General features: G+C 43.0%; 1 protein-coding gene and 1 pseudogene across 1 annotated transcript; both read right to left on the bottom strand.

Moving 5' to 3' along the window:
• Nucleotides 1-320: 320 nt before the first annotated feature.
• LOC141574148 (large ribosomal subunit protein eL31-like) lies at nt 321-3172 on the bottom strand (annotated as a pseudogene).
• Nucleotides 3173-6525: 3353 nt separating this feature from the next.
• Nucleotides 6526-15361, bottom strand: LOC141574147 (mitogen-activated protein kinase kinase kinase kinase 1-like). Its single transcript, XM_074347937.1, has 6 exons — nt 15159-15361; nt 14933-14990; nt 14730-14820; nt 12439-12494; nt 11888-11998; nt 6526-6596 (listed from the first exon to the last, which is right to left on the bottom strand). The coding sequence occupies exons 1-6, from the start codon at nt 15255-15257 to the stop codon at nt 6526-6528; spliced, it is 486 nt and encodes a 161-aa protein (XP_074204038.1). The 5' UTR covers nt 15258-15361.
• Between the last annotated feature and the right edge of the window lie 701 nt (nt 15362-16062).

The raw sequence follows: 16062 nt of genomic DNA, 5'->3' as shown, positions 1-16062 counted from the left end.
ATGTGTCAGTTTCTGGCATACAGTATATTGTTTCAGTCATACATGTACATACATATATTCATTTTCATATTCTTTTTCGTTATGGATTACTACAAGATATTGAATATAGTTCCCCATGCTGTTTCTATTCTGACTGAAGTTTCTCTCTTCAGAACTTATCCTTGGGATTTAGTTGAATTTAGTCTTGGGTTGTTTATGTTTCTTAGTCTTTTCTTCAGCTAAATTGTGAGCAATTTAACATGGAAACCATAGCTTAGGTTTTTGTTTTTCATTTTTTTTTTTTTTTTTTAGGTTTTACAACTTTATTTGACAATCATAGGTCAGTCCTTATCCACATTAACTGTCTGGAGATTTTTGAAAGTGGTGACAGGTACCTAGGTAACCAATGTATAGAGCTTATTTGGTGAATCTACATCCTCATTACGTTTTCTGGATGACCGCTCATGGATATGGTATGGGACATTCCTTATTCCTTTAGCCCAGACAGCTTTACTGAGCCTGGTGTCATTGTGCACATCTGGAGTTCCCATCTGCTTCACGGGAAATTTCCAGATCCTTTCAAATGCCCAAGAGTGCACACTCCTTGAAGCCCACTCCATGTATGCACTCGTGAATATTGATGGTGTGTTCTCTGGTCACTACCTCGTTGATGGCCGGATGGCCTTTCTCCTTCTCGCCCCGCTTCTTTGCAGGAGCCTTTCTGCTGGGCCCAGGTTGGAGAAGCTTAGGTGTTTTTCATATTTCCTACATGTCCTACAACAGTGGTGAGCACATATGCATATATCAGGTACCAATAAAAACTGAAGTAATGTATTTGTAGAAGTCACATAAGAAACATTTCCTGGTGAAAAATAAATCTTATAATTGCTAAGATCTTAATCTAAGATTCTAATGAAAGTTAGGCTCTAAGCATACAACACCTTCTTAAAGAATTTGGCATAAACAACAATGCCTAGACCTTTCTCAAATAAATACAAATTGGAAAGCAGAAGGAGTTGTATGTTTCTGGGCTGCCTCCTGCTGTAATATTAACTATTTCTGGTATAATGGCAGGCTGTCTCCTCTATAATCAAAGGAAAATGTACAGATTGACAATTCTCCCAACTATTCAAATGTATCTTAAAAATAAAATTGGTGGTAAGTGACAGGCTTTTTGCATGTGCTGGTTATTTTGACCTGATGGATTTGCAAATTTCTTACCAGCATAGAAAATAAAAACTGCTGCTTATTTTTAAGTACAAATCATATGTGCAGCAAATGAAGTCACATTTTTTATTTACTCATTTATTTGTTTGTGCTGTTAGAAAACCACTTTGCAGCGAGTGTGAGGGAGAATACTTATTAGGCTAATAACAGCAGAATCATAGAAATGAGGCCCGTAGACAAATCTGCCTCGAGAAAATAAAGTGCAGTTACAGAAAGTTAAGAATCTGGAAAGATCAATGGATGCCAAGAACTAAAAATAGTAAGCAGCATGGAGAAAAAAAGTGAAGAGAAAAGGAAAACATCAGGAAACCACTAACAGTGTTTGGGATGGCTAGTTTGTCTTTGTTCCCTGTTGAAAATTCCTAAAATTTCCTTAATAGATATTTTAAAATTCCTCCAAATAGATAACTTTTATTTTACACAATGTCTAAATGCCTGTGAGTGTCTTTTTCACTTCAACAGGTGCAGTCACACATACACACATATACAAATGCACTGGCATTTGACTTCTGTAATGAAACGCTTTGTTGGATAAAAAATATAGCTAATTCAGTAAAATATGTTAATATGCAAAGTAAAAATGAAGTTGATTGTAATGAGTAAAGCTGATTCCAAAGTATAACAAGATTCCTGTATCCAAATGGAAAATTTCTAGCTATTAATATTGAAACATCCTCATCTAATTTGGGAGGTAGTGCATTGTGCTTTTCTTTGACAGAAATGCAGATGTTGTGATGAGAATTTTGTTCTTAATTTCCTTTCAATTTTCAGTAGAATATTGGACACCATATTGCTCTTTATGAAGGTATCTATTCAGTGTGAAACGGGAAGACCATGGCATTAAGACCAGTTTTTAATTTTATTAAGTATAGTTGATTTACGTCAGTCTCAGATGTACAGCAGAGCGATTTAGTTATATGTGTACATTCCTATTTAAAAAAAATTTTTTTTGTTTGTTTTTGTGGGGAGGTAATTAGGTTTACTCATTTATTTTTAGAGGAGGTACTGGGGATTGAACCCAGGACCTCATGCATGCTAAGCATATGCTCTACCAGTTGAGCTATACCCTCCCCCTGTGTACATTCCTATATGTACACACACATATGTTTTCAGATTCTTTTCCAGTATATCTTATTAGAAGATATTGAATATTGTTCCCTATGCTATATGTAGGTCCTTGTTGTTTATCTGTTTTGTATATAGACGTGTGTATCTTTTACTCCCAAACTCCTAAGTTATCCCTCCCTCCACCTTTCCTCTTTGGTAACCATAGTTTGTTTTCTATGTCCGTGAGTCTATTTCTGATTTGTAAATAAAATTTGTATCATTTTTTAGATTTCATATATAAGTGTTATCACATGATATTTTTCAGTCTGTGTCTAACTTACTTCACTTAATATGGTAATCTCTCGGTCTATCCATGTTGCTACAAATGGCATTATTTCATTCTTTTTTATGACTAAGTAACCTTCCATTTGAATATGTATATACCACATCTTCTTTATCTAGTCATCTGTCAATGGACATTTAGGTTGCTTCCATGTCTTGGCTGTTGTGAATAGAGCTCCTATGAACATTGGGGTGCATGTGTCTTTTCAAATTAGAGTTTTCATCTTTTCTGGCTAAATGCCCAGGAGTGGGATTGCTGGGTCATATGGTAAGTCTATTTTTAGCTTTTTGAGGGACCTCCATACTGTCCTCCATTGTGATTGCAGCCATTTACATTCCCACCAGCAGTGTAGGAGGATTCCTTTTTCTCCACACTCTCTCCAGCGTTTATCATTTGTGGAGTTTTTAATGATGGCCGTTCTGACTGGTGTGAGGTGTGTAGTTTTGATTTGCATTTCTCTGATAATTAACGATATTGAGCATCTTTTCATGTACCTGTTGGCCATCTGGATGTCTTCTTTGGAGAGATGTCTGTTTAGAAGACTGGGCAGTCTTACTTGCTTACAGACATCTCCATAGTTTATCTTTCCTTCCTGTCACCTGAATCCCAAAGGAATCCCAGAATTCATGTTCTGTGTTCTAGAAAAATCCATGAAAATTACAAAAAGCCTATACTTTTTGTCTTTCTAGGTCTATCATGTTCATAACACTTTTGGCCCCAACCTATAACTCACAGCCCTTTTTGAAAGTTGATAAGAAATAGTAAACCATGATATTTTTGCATCAATTTACCCTTTCCTCCTATTCATCTATTACAGTTTTGGAGTTTCTTTCAGATCCTTACCATATCCATGGTTAAATGACTCCAGTCTCTGACTTTTGATCTGGGGGAACCTGGGTGAGGATTGGGATTGGTGTGGCACCCTGGGCTAGTCGGTTCGGGCCGCCATATCCAAGTATCCCCGTCTGGGAGGCTCATGCAGCAGAAGAGTGTTTTCTCACAGTTCCGAAGGCTAGAATTAGGAGATGAAGGAAGGTATCAGTAGGATTCATTTCTACTGAATTCTCTCTTCTTAGTTTGTAAATGGCTGTCTTCTCACTGTGTCTTCACTTGGTGTTCCACTATGCTTGTTTGTTTGTGTCTTAATCTCTTTCTACAGGGACACCAGTCACATGAGAGAGATCATTTTACCTTAATCACCTCTTTAAAGGCTCTGTTTCCAAATACAGTCACATTCAGAGGTACTGGAGGTTAGGACTTCAACACTGGAATTTCAGAAGGACATAGTTCAGTCCATAACACACGCCTTTCACCAACATCGTGCAAGAATCTTTAAGCTACTGCATCTGTAGAGAAAAATCTGTTTCAAGTCATTTTTTTTTCTGAATTACATGGATGTAAATGTTTGTGGTTCAGCATATGATTGGCAAGCCGGAAGTACCTCAGGGATTTGAAAAAGCATTTTAGATATTCTGACACATTCAGTAGGTAATCTGATCCTATTGGACAGACAGCTTGAGTTTCCAAACTACACTCACATTGAATAAAGGTGAGATTTTTTTTTTCACTCTCCACTCCCCACCCCGTACCAACCAATTAAGATGGAATTATTTGGGGGGAAAAATTATGAGTAGAAGAATCAAGAAGAACCTCTAGACTCTTTTCCTAAAGTTCTTTCAGGCTATCATCTAAAGCATCATGTATGTATTTTTAATTTTCCAAAAATTTATTATCACAGTGACAATGACATAACATAACACCTTTATCATATGACATCTCTTCTCAGTTCATTGCTACAAATACCTAAGATATCTCATTCCCTCCCCGTCTCTTCCTCCTTCCTCCCTCCTGTCTTTCTCCCCTTCCATTACCTTGACTCTGTAATTCCCTAATTTACACAAAGGAGGAGTCAGGGTAAGCCTCAGGCAAACTGATTGCTAATGCAATTCACTTACCAATCATTGCTCTGTGATCACTCTGAGTCATCTGATGAGGACAATAAAGTTAATGAGGACACGAAAATGAAGAGAAGCAGGGACGGACGATGATCAGGAAAAAAGCAGAGGACTGAGAAGCATGGAGAAAGAGGGCAGGTCGTGACCTCAGTCAGGGGCACCCTGGAACCCAGGAGTGAGGGGAAAAATGAAAGCTTCTCCCCGTGACCCTGGGTGCGTTGGGATGCAGCTGACACAAAATACCCAGTTGGATTTTCTGACAAAATCTCAGCTCAAGCACAAATGTTATTCTGAAGATAATATGTGTATAGGAATGATTATATGGCTTTGGTATGTTATTTCCTTGCCGTAAAGAAGAATATATTATTTATTTTTAGAAGTAGCCTGAGCCTCACACAGTTTCCACAGGTATGAGGGCTAGTTTACAAAGTATTAGAATCTTCCAGTGGAGAAAGCATCATCAAAGTTGTAATGAGAAAGACCCTTTTTAAATTTTTATTTTCATTAATCTATTTTTTTTTAGGCAGAATGAAAAGTGCCAGTGTGCTGTCCCTGGGGATAACTGTAGTTGTTAGCAGGTCACGGTCCTTGGTAAACAGGTCCAGTGCTATTAAGAAAGAATTACAGGAAGCACATTTGCTTTTCTGCTTGATGGCCTGAAGTAATTTTAATAGACCCCTGAATTTTGTGTCTAAGCAAGCCAGGGACATATGGAAATCATTTTAAGTTGTTAATAATTTTGTGGCTGATGGGAATTGTAAAGAGGATTTATTTTAATCATTTTAGGACTTATTAAAGGGACATCGTTGGGAGCTGAGGGGATTAATTACTTGGGGTGAGTTCTCCAGCAAGCCCCTGTGAATCTGGGATTTTATCTGTCAGGAGAAAACACACCCACTGCGCCTGTCCCCACGGCATAGGTGTTAAAGGAACCTGGGACCTCTGCAGGGTCGGAAATCAAAGCCTGGTGACAGATCAATACTCGAAAACACCTCTCATTGTTTGGAATGTTTTCTCAGCAAAGTAAAACATACTAAAGCGGTAAAGGTCTTGGGTTTGGCTCTGGTAATTATTAATCCCAGGGTCCTAGATGAATGAATTTACTTTCCTCTGCCTCTGTGTCTTTATCTACAAGAATGGCGATACCAGTAGCAAGTACCTGCCTATAATAGCACTGTGAAGGTCAGATAAGTTGATCACAGTCCATCTTATAACACCAAGCCTGACGCAGAGTGAATGCTCAATAAATTGTAACTATTCTTATTGATATTGTTACTGTCATATTTAAAACCTGTATCTGCATCATTTTACACTTTAGAAAGAGATACTGAAACTTAAAGAGTATTGAGAAAAGAATAGGCCTAGACTTTGAATTTTGATGGTATGCATTACAAAATAATGGGTCTGCAATTGGGAAAATAGAATTTACATTTTCTGCATAGAAAAATTTGTGCTGTTCTAATTCTCTCCAGTTCCTTGAACTGTCTAGATACCAACTCGAGATAGATTGTCATTCTTTGTTTTATTTTGCTCGTACTCAAAAATATTGTCCCTGTCTAAATAAAGGTTGGTGGTATTTTCCTTGGTTGTTTTTGAAATGGAAAGTTTACTAGATCAGATTGAGCCTTTTAAAACATTTATCCAGCCTGTTTCCTAAAATTAAAAATCTGTAACCTTTCCATTGAATAAGCAGGGTTCATGGGGGTGTAACTATAAAGGAACTTTATTTTTGTCTCTCAATATCTCTTTAAATTTATTCTGTGGGGCTGGTTCTTTTGTTAGCCTTTGATGAAATTTAAGGGAAGTCCCATAATTTTAATGGTCACCTTAGGTAATAAAACAACCTTGAGTCAGTAATTAATTTGTCCTGTCAAAATACTATCTTTCACTTGAAGGTAAAGCTTCTCTCTTCTAGTTTGCTTGCTGCCGGCTGGTTGCCAGTAGATGGATTGGTGGGTGGGGTTTCTGATTAGTTTATTCCTTCTTCTTCTCTTGCATGTTAATTCCTCTTCCCCCAAAGCAGTCAGAGCCCTCTAGGTTTAGAGCTGGAAGCAGCAGAGGGTAAAGAGGATGAGAATATTCTGGCTTGCCTGCCATTGTTTGGTGATCCAACATCAGCCCTCTCTAGATCTGGCAAGTGTTTAAAGCTGAGTCTTTTCAGGGCAGGCACCTTTATGGGATCATCAGAGACCCTGTGGCCCTTTGCCTCTGCATCTCATTGCTGGGAATCTCTCACTGTCACTTACAGTTCTTTTGATAGGGGAAGCACATCTCTGATTGCTCTTGGCTGGTTGGCTGGCTGGCTGGTTACTAGAGCCTTCCTTGGCACCTAGACATCTGGTGGCACTTACAGCTTCTGTTTGTCCCTTTCCTGGAGTCGCTTGGACAAGAAATGAGATGAAGCTACACTAACTCGCTCATGTGCAGACTACATGTTTCTCCCAAATTATTCTCAGAATGCACGTGACCTCCAATGCAGTAACCTTTCTTTCACTCCTGTTTTAAAGCAGCACACAATTCTAGACCCTAATATTACTTAGGGAGGAGTCTGACTCTAACCAGTGTCTTTCTCCACCCATGTGAGAAATAGGTGAAACTTTTCAGATGGTCTCAATATATCTCTTTCCCTAGGTTTGCAAAAGCCATCACAGCAAATCAATTTATTCTTCCAAAATTCCTCTAACTACTTTTAATCTTTTTATATCCTCAATTGGGGTGTGAGATGAAGAGCAGAATAGCAGGTTATTTTTCTTTGACTCTTAACTATGGGTAACATTCTATTATTCTGGAAAATACCATCATTATGTGGGTATTTCACACGACAAGATGCTTTACTTGAAACTCTTATATCTGTGCACCATGTTCCATTTTCTCTATATTATCTCATATATATGTGTGTGTGTATGTGTGTGTGTGTATATATATATATATATAAAATTGTGGTAAAAAGCATATAACATAAATTTACCTTCTTAATCATTTAAAAATTTACAATTCCGTAGTTAAGTATATTCCTATTGTTGTGCACCTTGGATCACATTGTAAACATCTCATTGTATGTTGAAAACAATCCCAGGTTTTTCTGGGATTTCTTTTAAAGCATCTTTTAAAAACACACCTTAATTATGGTATGATTCCTGTACAGTAAACTACACATATTTGAGATGAACAATTTGATGGATTCTGATAGACGTATACACTCATGAAACCACCACCACAATCAAGATAGCTAACATTTCTATCACTCTCTAAGAGATGCAAATTTCGAATTCCCAATTTATCTCTTCTCACCCCTTTCTCCCCGGTAACCATAAGTTTGTTCTCTACGTCTGTGAGTCTGTTCTGTTTTGTAGGTAAGTTCATTTGTGTCAGTGTTGGTTGTTAGATGCTTACTCAAGCTTCTTCATATAAGGGGAACTGGTATCAGGACAAACATGGCCAATAATGAGATAGCATCTCATGAAAACTCAGTTCACAAGCTGTAAGAGTGCTGAGCCTTGTGGAGGTTGTCATTGGAAGGAGAGGTAGGAACAGAAACAGCTCTTGAAACAACTTCATGAGTCTCTTCCGTTCCACAGCTACCCTACTGATAAAACTTGAGTGTTCGTAGTCTGCCTACTTCTTTTGAACTGATACTCTCTGCTTATTGTTTTCTTCTTCATGTATCCTATCTTCATACATCATAATTTTGGTTTTATCATAGTTTCTGGTTCATAATAATTTCTGTTGACTGCTTTACTGCTCTGAGCAACTGTTCATAACTCCAGCTCATCTTCACACAGTGAAATTTCTCATTTTCTTGGTATTGTTATTTCCTAGTTTAAATTTTCAAGAGAAGAAATCGGATTGTCTTTGCTTATCTTTTCATACCATGTGGGCGCTGTCAGCCAAAGGATTGGCTCTACTTGGGTCCAAATGTGGCTACAAATGGCTGCCCTTTGAGCAGAGGCTGGGGGGAGGCAGTTCCTGAGAATGTACCCGGGGGACAGCAGGCAACATGATTAATTTTATATACTTAAAAATATTTTGTGTGCATGCCTAAACAAGAAGTAGTATTCATTTTTGCGGTGTTTGGCAGAAAGCAGGAATTCTTAGAGGAGAAGTGTGCTAATAAAAGCTCTCTAAGAAGAAGCAATTGAAAAACGGGCTTCTGAATTTCTAATTGTAGTGGATTGTTTTGAGGGAGGAGCTGTTTTCCTGGCTTAAGGTTCCCCAGCAGCAGACCCTAAGACAAGAATGCTATTACAGATAGTTTATTTGGAAGATGCTTACAGGAAACACTGGCGAGGGAAGGGGAGAAATGACAGAGGGCAAGGACGGTGGCCAATAAAAAGTACAGTATTAAGTGGTTACTCCCGTGGCTTAGTCCACTGGTTAATTCTGGGAAATGTACAATGCATCTCAAAGTTATCTCAGATGAGTACCTGGGAAGCTGGCTGTTTAGCCACTAATTCCTCGTGGATCATTGGTTGAGGGCTGCTTCTGGGCCATTAATTCTCTGGCACTTCTGACCTGCCTGGTGCATGGTTTATAGCTCCATGTCCAGTAAAGAGTCTTCAAGTCGGGAGTCACAGGGTTGCAGTAAGCAGCCCTTACTGTGCAGGGGCGAGAGCAGAGAGGCCGTGGGCAGGGCACTGACCGCATTTACCCCCAAATCCCTTCTCCCTTTCTCCTTTCTTGAACTGCAACATGATTTCATTCAGGTATTCATCCCTTAGGGAAGGTTACTAAAGCTCGGGGTTCAATATGGATTAATCTTAACCATTTGTGGAGATTCCATTCCTTGTGCCTGCGATTTGGTGTAGGTGTGGGCACGCGGTGCCACGCAGTACGAGATGTGAGATGAGGTCTGCTAGGGGCTCTTATAAAGAGACTCAGAGGAAAAGGCAGCAGCGCATTTTACCCCACACATGTCACATATTCATGTGTCACTCAGAAATGTGAGCCCCATGTTTGTACCATGAGCCCTGAATTTGCCAACCCTGAAGATGCCCTACCTTGAGATTTCTGAGTTTGAGAGATGACAACTTTTCCTGATTATCTTAATCATTTTGAGTCAGGTTTATTTTTTACCAGCAAAGGCCTCCTAATTGGTACAAGGATAAAGTGTAAGTACAAGATGACAAAGCTCATTTTGGAAGTTTCCAGAAAGGTTTATTAAGAGATCGTAGGATCATGTCAATATGTTGTTAACAATTCTAGCTCCCTTTGTACAACACTAACACCCCTTGTATAGTACAGACAACATTCAGGGTTTTGCTAGTGATTGATCGTGAGTTCTAGAACAGCAGTTTATTCAATCTCAACCTTTGATTGAATATCTGTTCAATATACTGTGATTAAATGGGAAATATGCATAAAACTCTTTTTCTATATACTGAGGTAGGTTAGCTTGGAGAAGAGCACAGGTGCAGTTGTTTGAGTTGCCAGCTGAATTAACAACTTTTTTTTCCCTCAAGACTACTTCTTACTCGAAAGAAAGACTGACAGAAAAAATGATGCCTACCCAAGACTTGGGTATTTGGCAGTTCCTCATAAATGAATGAATTGAATATGTTACTTCAAAGAAAATGCTGTCAATATTTGTTGCCAATGATAAAATTTGAGCTTTCAAGTAGGATTTTGACTTTTGGAAGACTTCCATGCACCCAGGTGATATTTGCCCAACACTTTAAGACTATTTTGATGAGATCAGTGATAATATTGACAAATGTAATTTTTCAATATTGTATTAATAAAATGTGTCAACGTTTGGAACATCTGTATAACTCAGTGAAGCGGTGTTTTCCAAATGCATGATACATGATATTACAAAATCATGCATGGGAAAAATACACATTCACAGTGAAAGACAGACTAAAGGACTTTAATGTAACAGAGTAAAAATAAGTTTAGAAATACAGTTTTAGGTTCCCCATTGCAACTAACTTCTAAGAAATTACCATTTGCTTAGTTTTGATATAGTGTCAAAGAATAATATCCACAATTATCTGAAAAGATTCTCAAAATAATCCTCCCTTTTCTAACCACATGTCTGGGTGAGGCTGGATTTTCTTCATATACTTCCACTAAAATAGCATATCACAACAGATTGAATGCAGAGGCACAGGTATAAGAATCCAGCTGTCTTCTATTAGAACAGGCATTAAAGAGATTTGCAAAAATGTAAAGTAACATCACTCTTCTCACTCATTTTTTTCCTCATTAAAAATCTGTAACTTTTGTTAACATGCAATGGGCTTATTATTTTTAAATGAACTCCTATTTGAAAATTTCCTTTTAATTTTGAATACAGCTATATATATATATATATATATATATACACACACACACACACATACATACACACACATCACATAAACCAAAGCTCTTTGGAAGTCCTCATTTATTTTAAGAGTTTATAGGGTCCTGTGACTAAAAAAAAGTTTGAAACTATTTTTACAGGGCACAGTGGAAAGGGTTCAGAGCATTAAGGATAAACCAAGAGACCTGGGTTGATAACTGACACAAACAGAAGTAGAGGGTGTGATGTGATTATAGTTAATGGTCTTGAAATAAACAATGATGGAGAGGTTAGAAAGAAGGAGGAGATGGGGGGAAATTTCTAGAAGCATGAGAGTTCTGGCCTCCCTCTTGACCCGTATAGATGGAGGTATGGAGGTCACTGGAAGGAAAGAAGAGATCTGGGATGATGTATTAATGTATCCTACATGGTCATGGTTCTTGATGTTTATTAAACTGACAATAAACCAACAAAAATAAAACATTTAACTTTACAAGGGATTTCTTCATAAATGATAACATTTAATGTTTTTAAATTTGGAGGATGCGGGCTCGATGAGATTTTTGCTCTTCAGGAGATAGGGGTGACATGATGAAGGGGAGGGGAGACTCCTAGGTAGGGGGTGGGGGGACAGGAGAGAGACAGGGAGCGAGCCGGAGAATGGGACACAGAGAGAGTTGGATGCGGACACATAAAGAGGCAGAGAGACAGAAATAACGACGGAGAGAGGTAAAGACAGAGAGTCAGAGATAGACTAGAAAACATAGTCAGAGAGAGGCAAAGAGACAGGGAGAGCCACAGGCTGAAACAGACAGGAAAGACAGCCATGGACAGATATGGAGAGACAGACATCAGGATCAAAATCAACAGAAACACTGAGAAAAACACGTGGAGGGGAGACATGCACAGAAAGACCTAGGGAAATGGAAAACTCAAGGGAGAGCCTCAGAGTACACAGATCGCTCAACAGAGAAAGGCAGAGGCAGGGCAAAAGGCAGGATGGAGATTCCCAGAGATCCATGGTGGGGAAAGCCGCTGCCCACCACCACCAACCCCGCACCACCCCTGGCTGCCAGCCAGGCACCCCTCGCCAGTAGGGTGTCCCAATGAAAGAGAGGCGTCGAGCCAGTGTGGCCCCGATCTGGGCCGATATACCAAAGTCAGCTGGAGGCAGAGGGAGAGACATACTGACCTAGGGTCCCTGTCCCCTCTGGCTCCCAGCCAGTCCCCCTCCCCACCCCCACCAGCCACAGTCACCCAGTCTGACCTCCCCAGGGTCGTTGATGGGGATGTTGGCTCCCTCGGGAAGAGAGGGGGGATCAGAGGCTGTCAGAGACACCCCTCCCTACTGCCAGCCCAACTCTGCCTCTGCTCCCTGGTCACACACCGCCTGAGCCCTCCAAATACCACTACCATCTCCCAGAGGCCCCCACCCACCAAGGCTACTCTTCTGCCCCCAGATCACCTTGATGTCCCGGTGTATCTTCTTCTGTGTGTGTAGATAGGCCAGTCCCTGGGGAGGAGGGTGGAGAGGGGGGCTGTGAGTGTTCTGGGGGTGTGAGCAGGGCCCTGCCCCCACCCAAACCCACCAAGCATCGCCTCACCTGGAGCACTTCCTGGCAGACATAGCTGATCTGGAGCTCTGACAGGGGGCCTGTGACTGCAAAGGTCACCCCGGCATGGTGTCAGATGGGGACCAGGAAACCTGGCCCCAGGAGCCCCTGGCTGCCACCCACACCAGGTACCACATGGGGAGGGGGTAACATGAGGGGACAAGGAATGGTCAGCAAAAGAGAGAGGCAGCGATACAGGGAACCAGAGGCCAGAGGGAGATAGATTCATTCAACCGACTACACATTTACTGTGTGCCAGGTGCCGTGGTAGGCAATGGGGACACAGCTGTGGACATAGAGACAGAGATCCCCACCCACGTGGAGAGAATATTCCAGTGGGGGATACGGACAGTAGACAAGAGAAATAGGAGAAAGAAACAGTATGTGAGATGCGAATAAATAGAAAAAACAAAAGCAAGAAAAGACAACAGGAAATACGTGTAGGAAGGGGTATGACGTTTCATACTGGGTGATCAGCGAAGGCAACTCTGAGAAGGTGACAGGGTTGAGGATGGGAGCATTCCCACTCAACGTGAACAAGATGAGCAAGTGCAAAGGCCCGGAGGTAGGAAAGTGCCTGGTGGGCCTGGAAAGTGGCAAAGTGGGTGGAGTGGAGAGAAGGTGGGTCAGCCTGGGGTGGTTGTGGGCGTCAGACTCGAGTGCTGTGATGCGAAATTTGGGCTTATTGTTGGAGGGAAATGGAAGGCTTGGGAGGGCTCTGAGCAGGAGATGATGTGACTTTGTTAAAATGAGGAAAGTCAGAGGGAGACAGAGACAGGGACAGAAAATCAGAAACAGATCCAAACTGAGGCAGACAAAGAGCGAGCTGGGCAGAGACCAAGAAGTGGGAAAACAGACACATTGAGAAACAGAGATTCAGAGGGGACAATATAGACACAGACAGAGAGGGCACAGAGCAGGTCTGACAGCTGGTGATGTGAGTCACTTCCTCTCTGTGGGCCTCAGATTCCCCGCCTAGGACTTCCTAATGAAGTCCTTCCTTTCCTGAGCTTTGTGGAGACAGGCAGATGGTCAGAGACAGAGGTGCACATCAGTAATCCAGGAGTGATCAGAGACCCACCCTGCCCCCACCCTCAAATGCTGCAAGAGAGCGAAAAGCATGCTGAGAGAATCAGAAATGCATTCACTCCTTAAATGAACGTGTTGGCATGAAATGAGAATTAGCCAGAAATGCAGAAATACTCAAATTTGTGAGTAGACCTTGGCGAGGAAAAGCAGACACAGAGGAAGATTTGGCGGGGGAAAGAGGAGGGGTCACTGCCTGCAGAAAGACTAGGGCTGGACTCTCAGGTCCTGGAGGACAGGGCTCAGGGCCTGCTCTGTCACATCCCCAGCATCATCCAGGTCAGGTCAGGCCCAGAGAAGTGGCTCATTGTGTGAAATATGGACCAGAAAGGCAGTCCCAGGAGACACAAAGGCAGAGGGACAGAAGGGGTGGATTGGAGGAGCAGGGGCTCCTCTCACCTTGGTAGATACCCTGGAGAGAACCCATCCCACAGAATTCCATGCAGATCCAGAGCCTCTGCAGCCTACAACCGTTCGAGAGCAATCACAGTAGCAGTAATAAATCATTTGTAGGACAGCTCCTAGCCCACTGCCTTGTTCTAGTTCAACAAGATCTTCAGTGTAAGAGCTGCCATCTCTTTCTTGCCCACCAGAGTGAGACAGTCCCGTTTCCATTTTACCGATGGGGAAGTTGAGGCTCAGAGAGGAAATAATATGTTCAAGGTCAACTGGAATCAAACCCAGTTCTTTGGGCTCCTAAGCCAGAGCACCTCTGCTGTTCCACACTAATCTGGAAGACAGGGTAGAGACTTCACAGGCTGTGAAAGTTCGGAGGCGACAGAGGAGGCCAGGGTGCCAGGTATAGGGAACAGAAGTCATTATTGAGGTACCTGGGATATTAGTTTGAGGGTCAGGGAATTTAGGGGTTCATATTAAAGGAACAGAAAGTGAAACCGGGGGACCCGATGAGCAGGAGTATGAAAGATTGGTTTTAGGGGACTTGGTTCAGGTTTGGTTACTACAAAGGGATCCGTTTTGGGGACCCCTTGTAAGAAATGGGAGTTCTGGATTGGAGATTAGATTTGGGGATCCTTTGGTCAGAGAAGTGGGACTTTGACTTGGAGATCCAGTTAGGGGTGCCCCAGTTAAAAATGAGGATCCATGATTGAGGTCAGGGTAGGGGGTACCCTCGTCAGGAATGGGAGTTCGGGGGTAGGGACTGGGCTGGGTCCCAGGGCAGGTCTTAAGCTCATCACCAGAGATATCTCCCATGGTAGGCCACGACGTTGGCATGCCGACAAGTTTTCAAGATGAGGATTTCCTTCTGAAGTGTAGAAACATCATCATCTGCAAGGAGGGGCCGGAGAGAAAAGGCCGCTGCAGGGAAGGGGTCTGGGAGAGATCCCAGTGTCCCAGGAGGTGGGGGTGTGGGGAAGGCACTCCTGGGTTCTCTCCTCACCAGGCTGCATCTTCACCATCTTCAGTGCCACCAGGTCCCCCGTCACCTTGTCTCGAGCCTTATAAAGGGGAAGTTGGCAGTCAGGCAGGCTCCATTCGCCTGAGCTCTCCTCAGCATCCTTGAACCAAAGCCAAGGACTGGGACCCTATTGCATCCCCTTCCCTTCTTGGGCCTCACCCCAAAGATCTCTGGTCTGAGGGTGATGGAGAAGGAGGGGATTCTTCACCTTGAAGACTTCCCCATAGGTGCCGCCGCCCAGCCGTTGCAGCAGGTCATAGTGGTCCCGGGGGTCCCTATTAAAGATGTCGGGGTCCGCAAGGTCCATTCCTGGGGGCCGGAGCTGGGCCTGTGCCCAGGGGCCAGCAGGGCCTCAGGGCTCGGAGTGCTGGCACCTCCTTCCCTCCCCACAGGCCCTGCACCTGTCTTGCCTCCACTGGCTGTGGCCTTCCCCCTCCCCACTCTGGCTTCCTGCCCCAGCAGGGTTGTGCGGCTGGCTCCACCCCCTGTCCCCTGGGCCCTGAAAGCCTGTGAGAGGCAGCTTGCCTTGGGACCCAGGGGACCCCCCTCCACCTCCAGGGCCGTGGGCTGAATGTAAACCAGATGCAAACTATCTTAATTATGACCTGGGGTGGGGGGGGGTGCCCTGACACTCCCTCCCTCGTTCTGGGTGGCAGCTAAAAACTGTAGTTGAACCTCTGCTGAGTGCTTGAGACTTTGGCCACAACCGGTAGACGGCAGGTCTGCACGGGGATGACCATGCAGTGTCCATTACTGTTCCGGGGTGGTGGGGGGTGGGGCTCATAAGGCACTTAGTGGTAACCCCCTGCGCAGTGTGAAGACCAGTCAACGTGCACGTGTCTGGATACCCGTGTGCGTACATGTGGATGTACCCAGAGCATATACCTCCACATATACGACACATGCATGTGCTTTCATGCCTGCAGTGTGCAGAACCTGTACACACATGCGGTGCTCGCTCTCACCCACAAGACAGGAGCCTATGGGGACTGGGCGTGATCTGGCGGGGTCCAGGAGCCCCTCACCCCTGTCCCTGACAGGCAGAGCACAACAGCTTTGCAGGCCCCTAACCCTGGCGTCAGGGTGCAGCGTGGGGACCGGGTTCAGGACTT

Source organism: Camelus bactrianus, chromosome 20 (assembly GCF_048773025.1).
Source record: "Camelus bactrianus isolate YW-2024 breed Bactrian camel chromosome 20, ASM4877302v1, whole genome shotgun sequence".
Lineage (NCBI taxonomy): Eukaryota > Metazoa > Chordata > Mammalia > Artiodactyla > Camelidae > Camelus > Camelus bactrianus.
The sequence above is the reverse complement of the archived record's forward strand: the minus strand, read 5'-3'. Positions and strand labels throughout refer to the sequence as shown.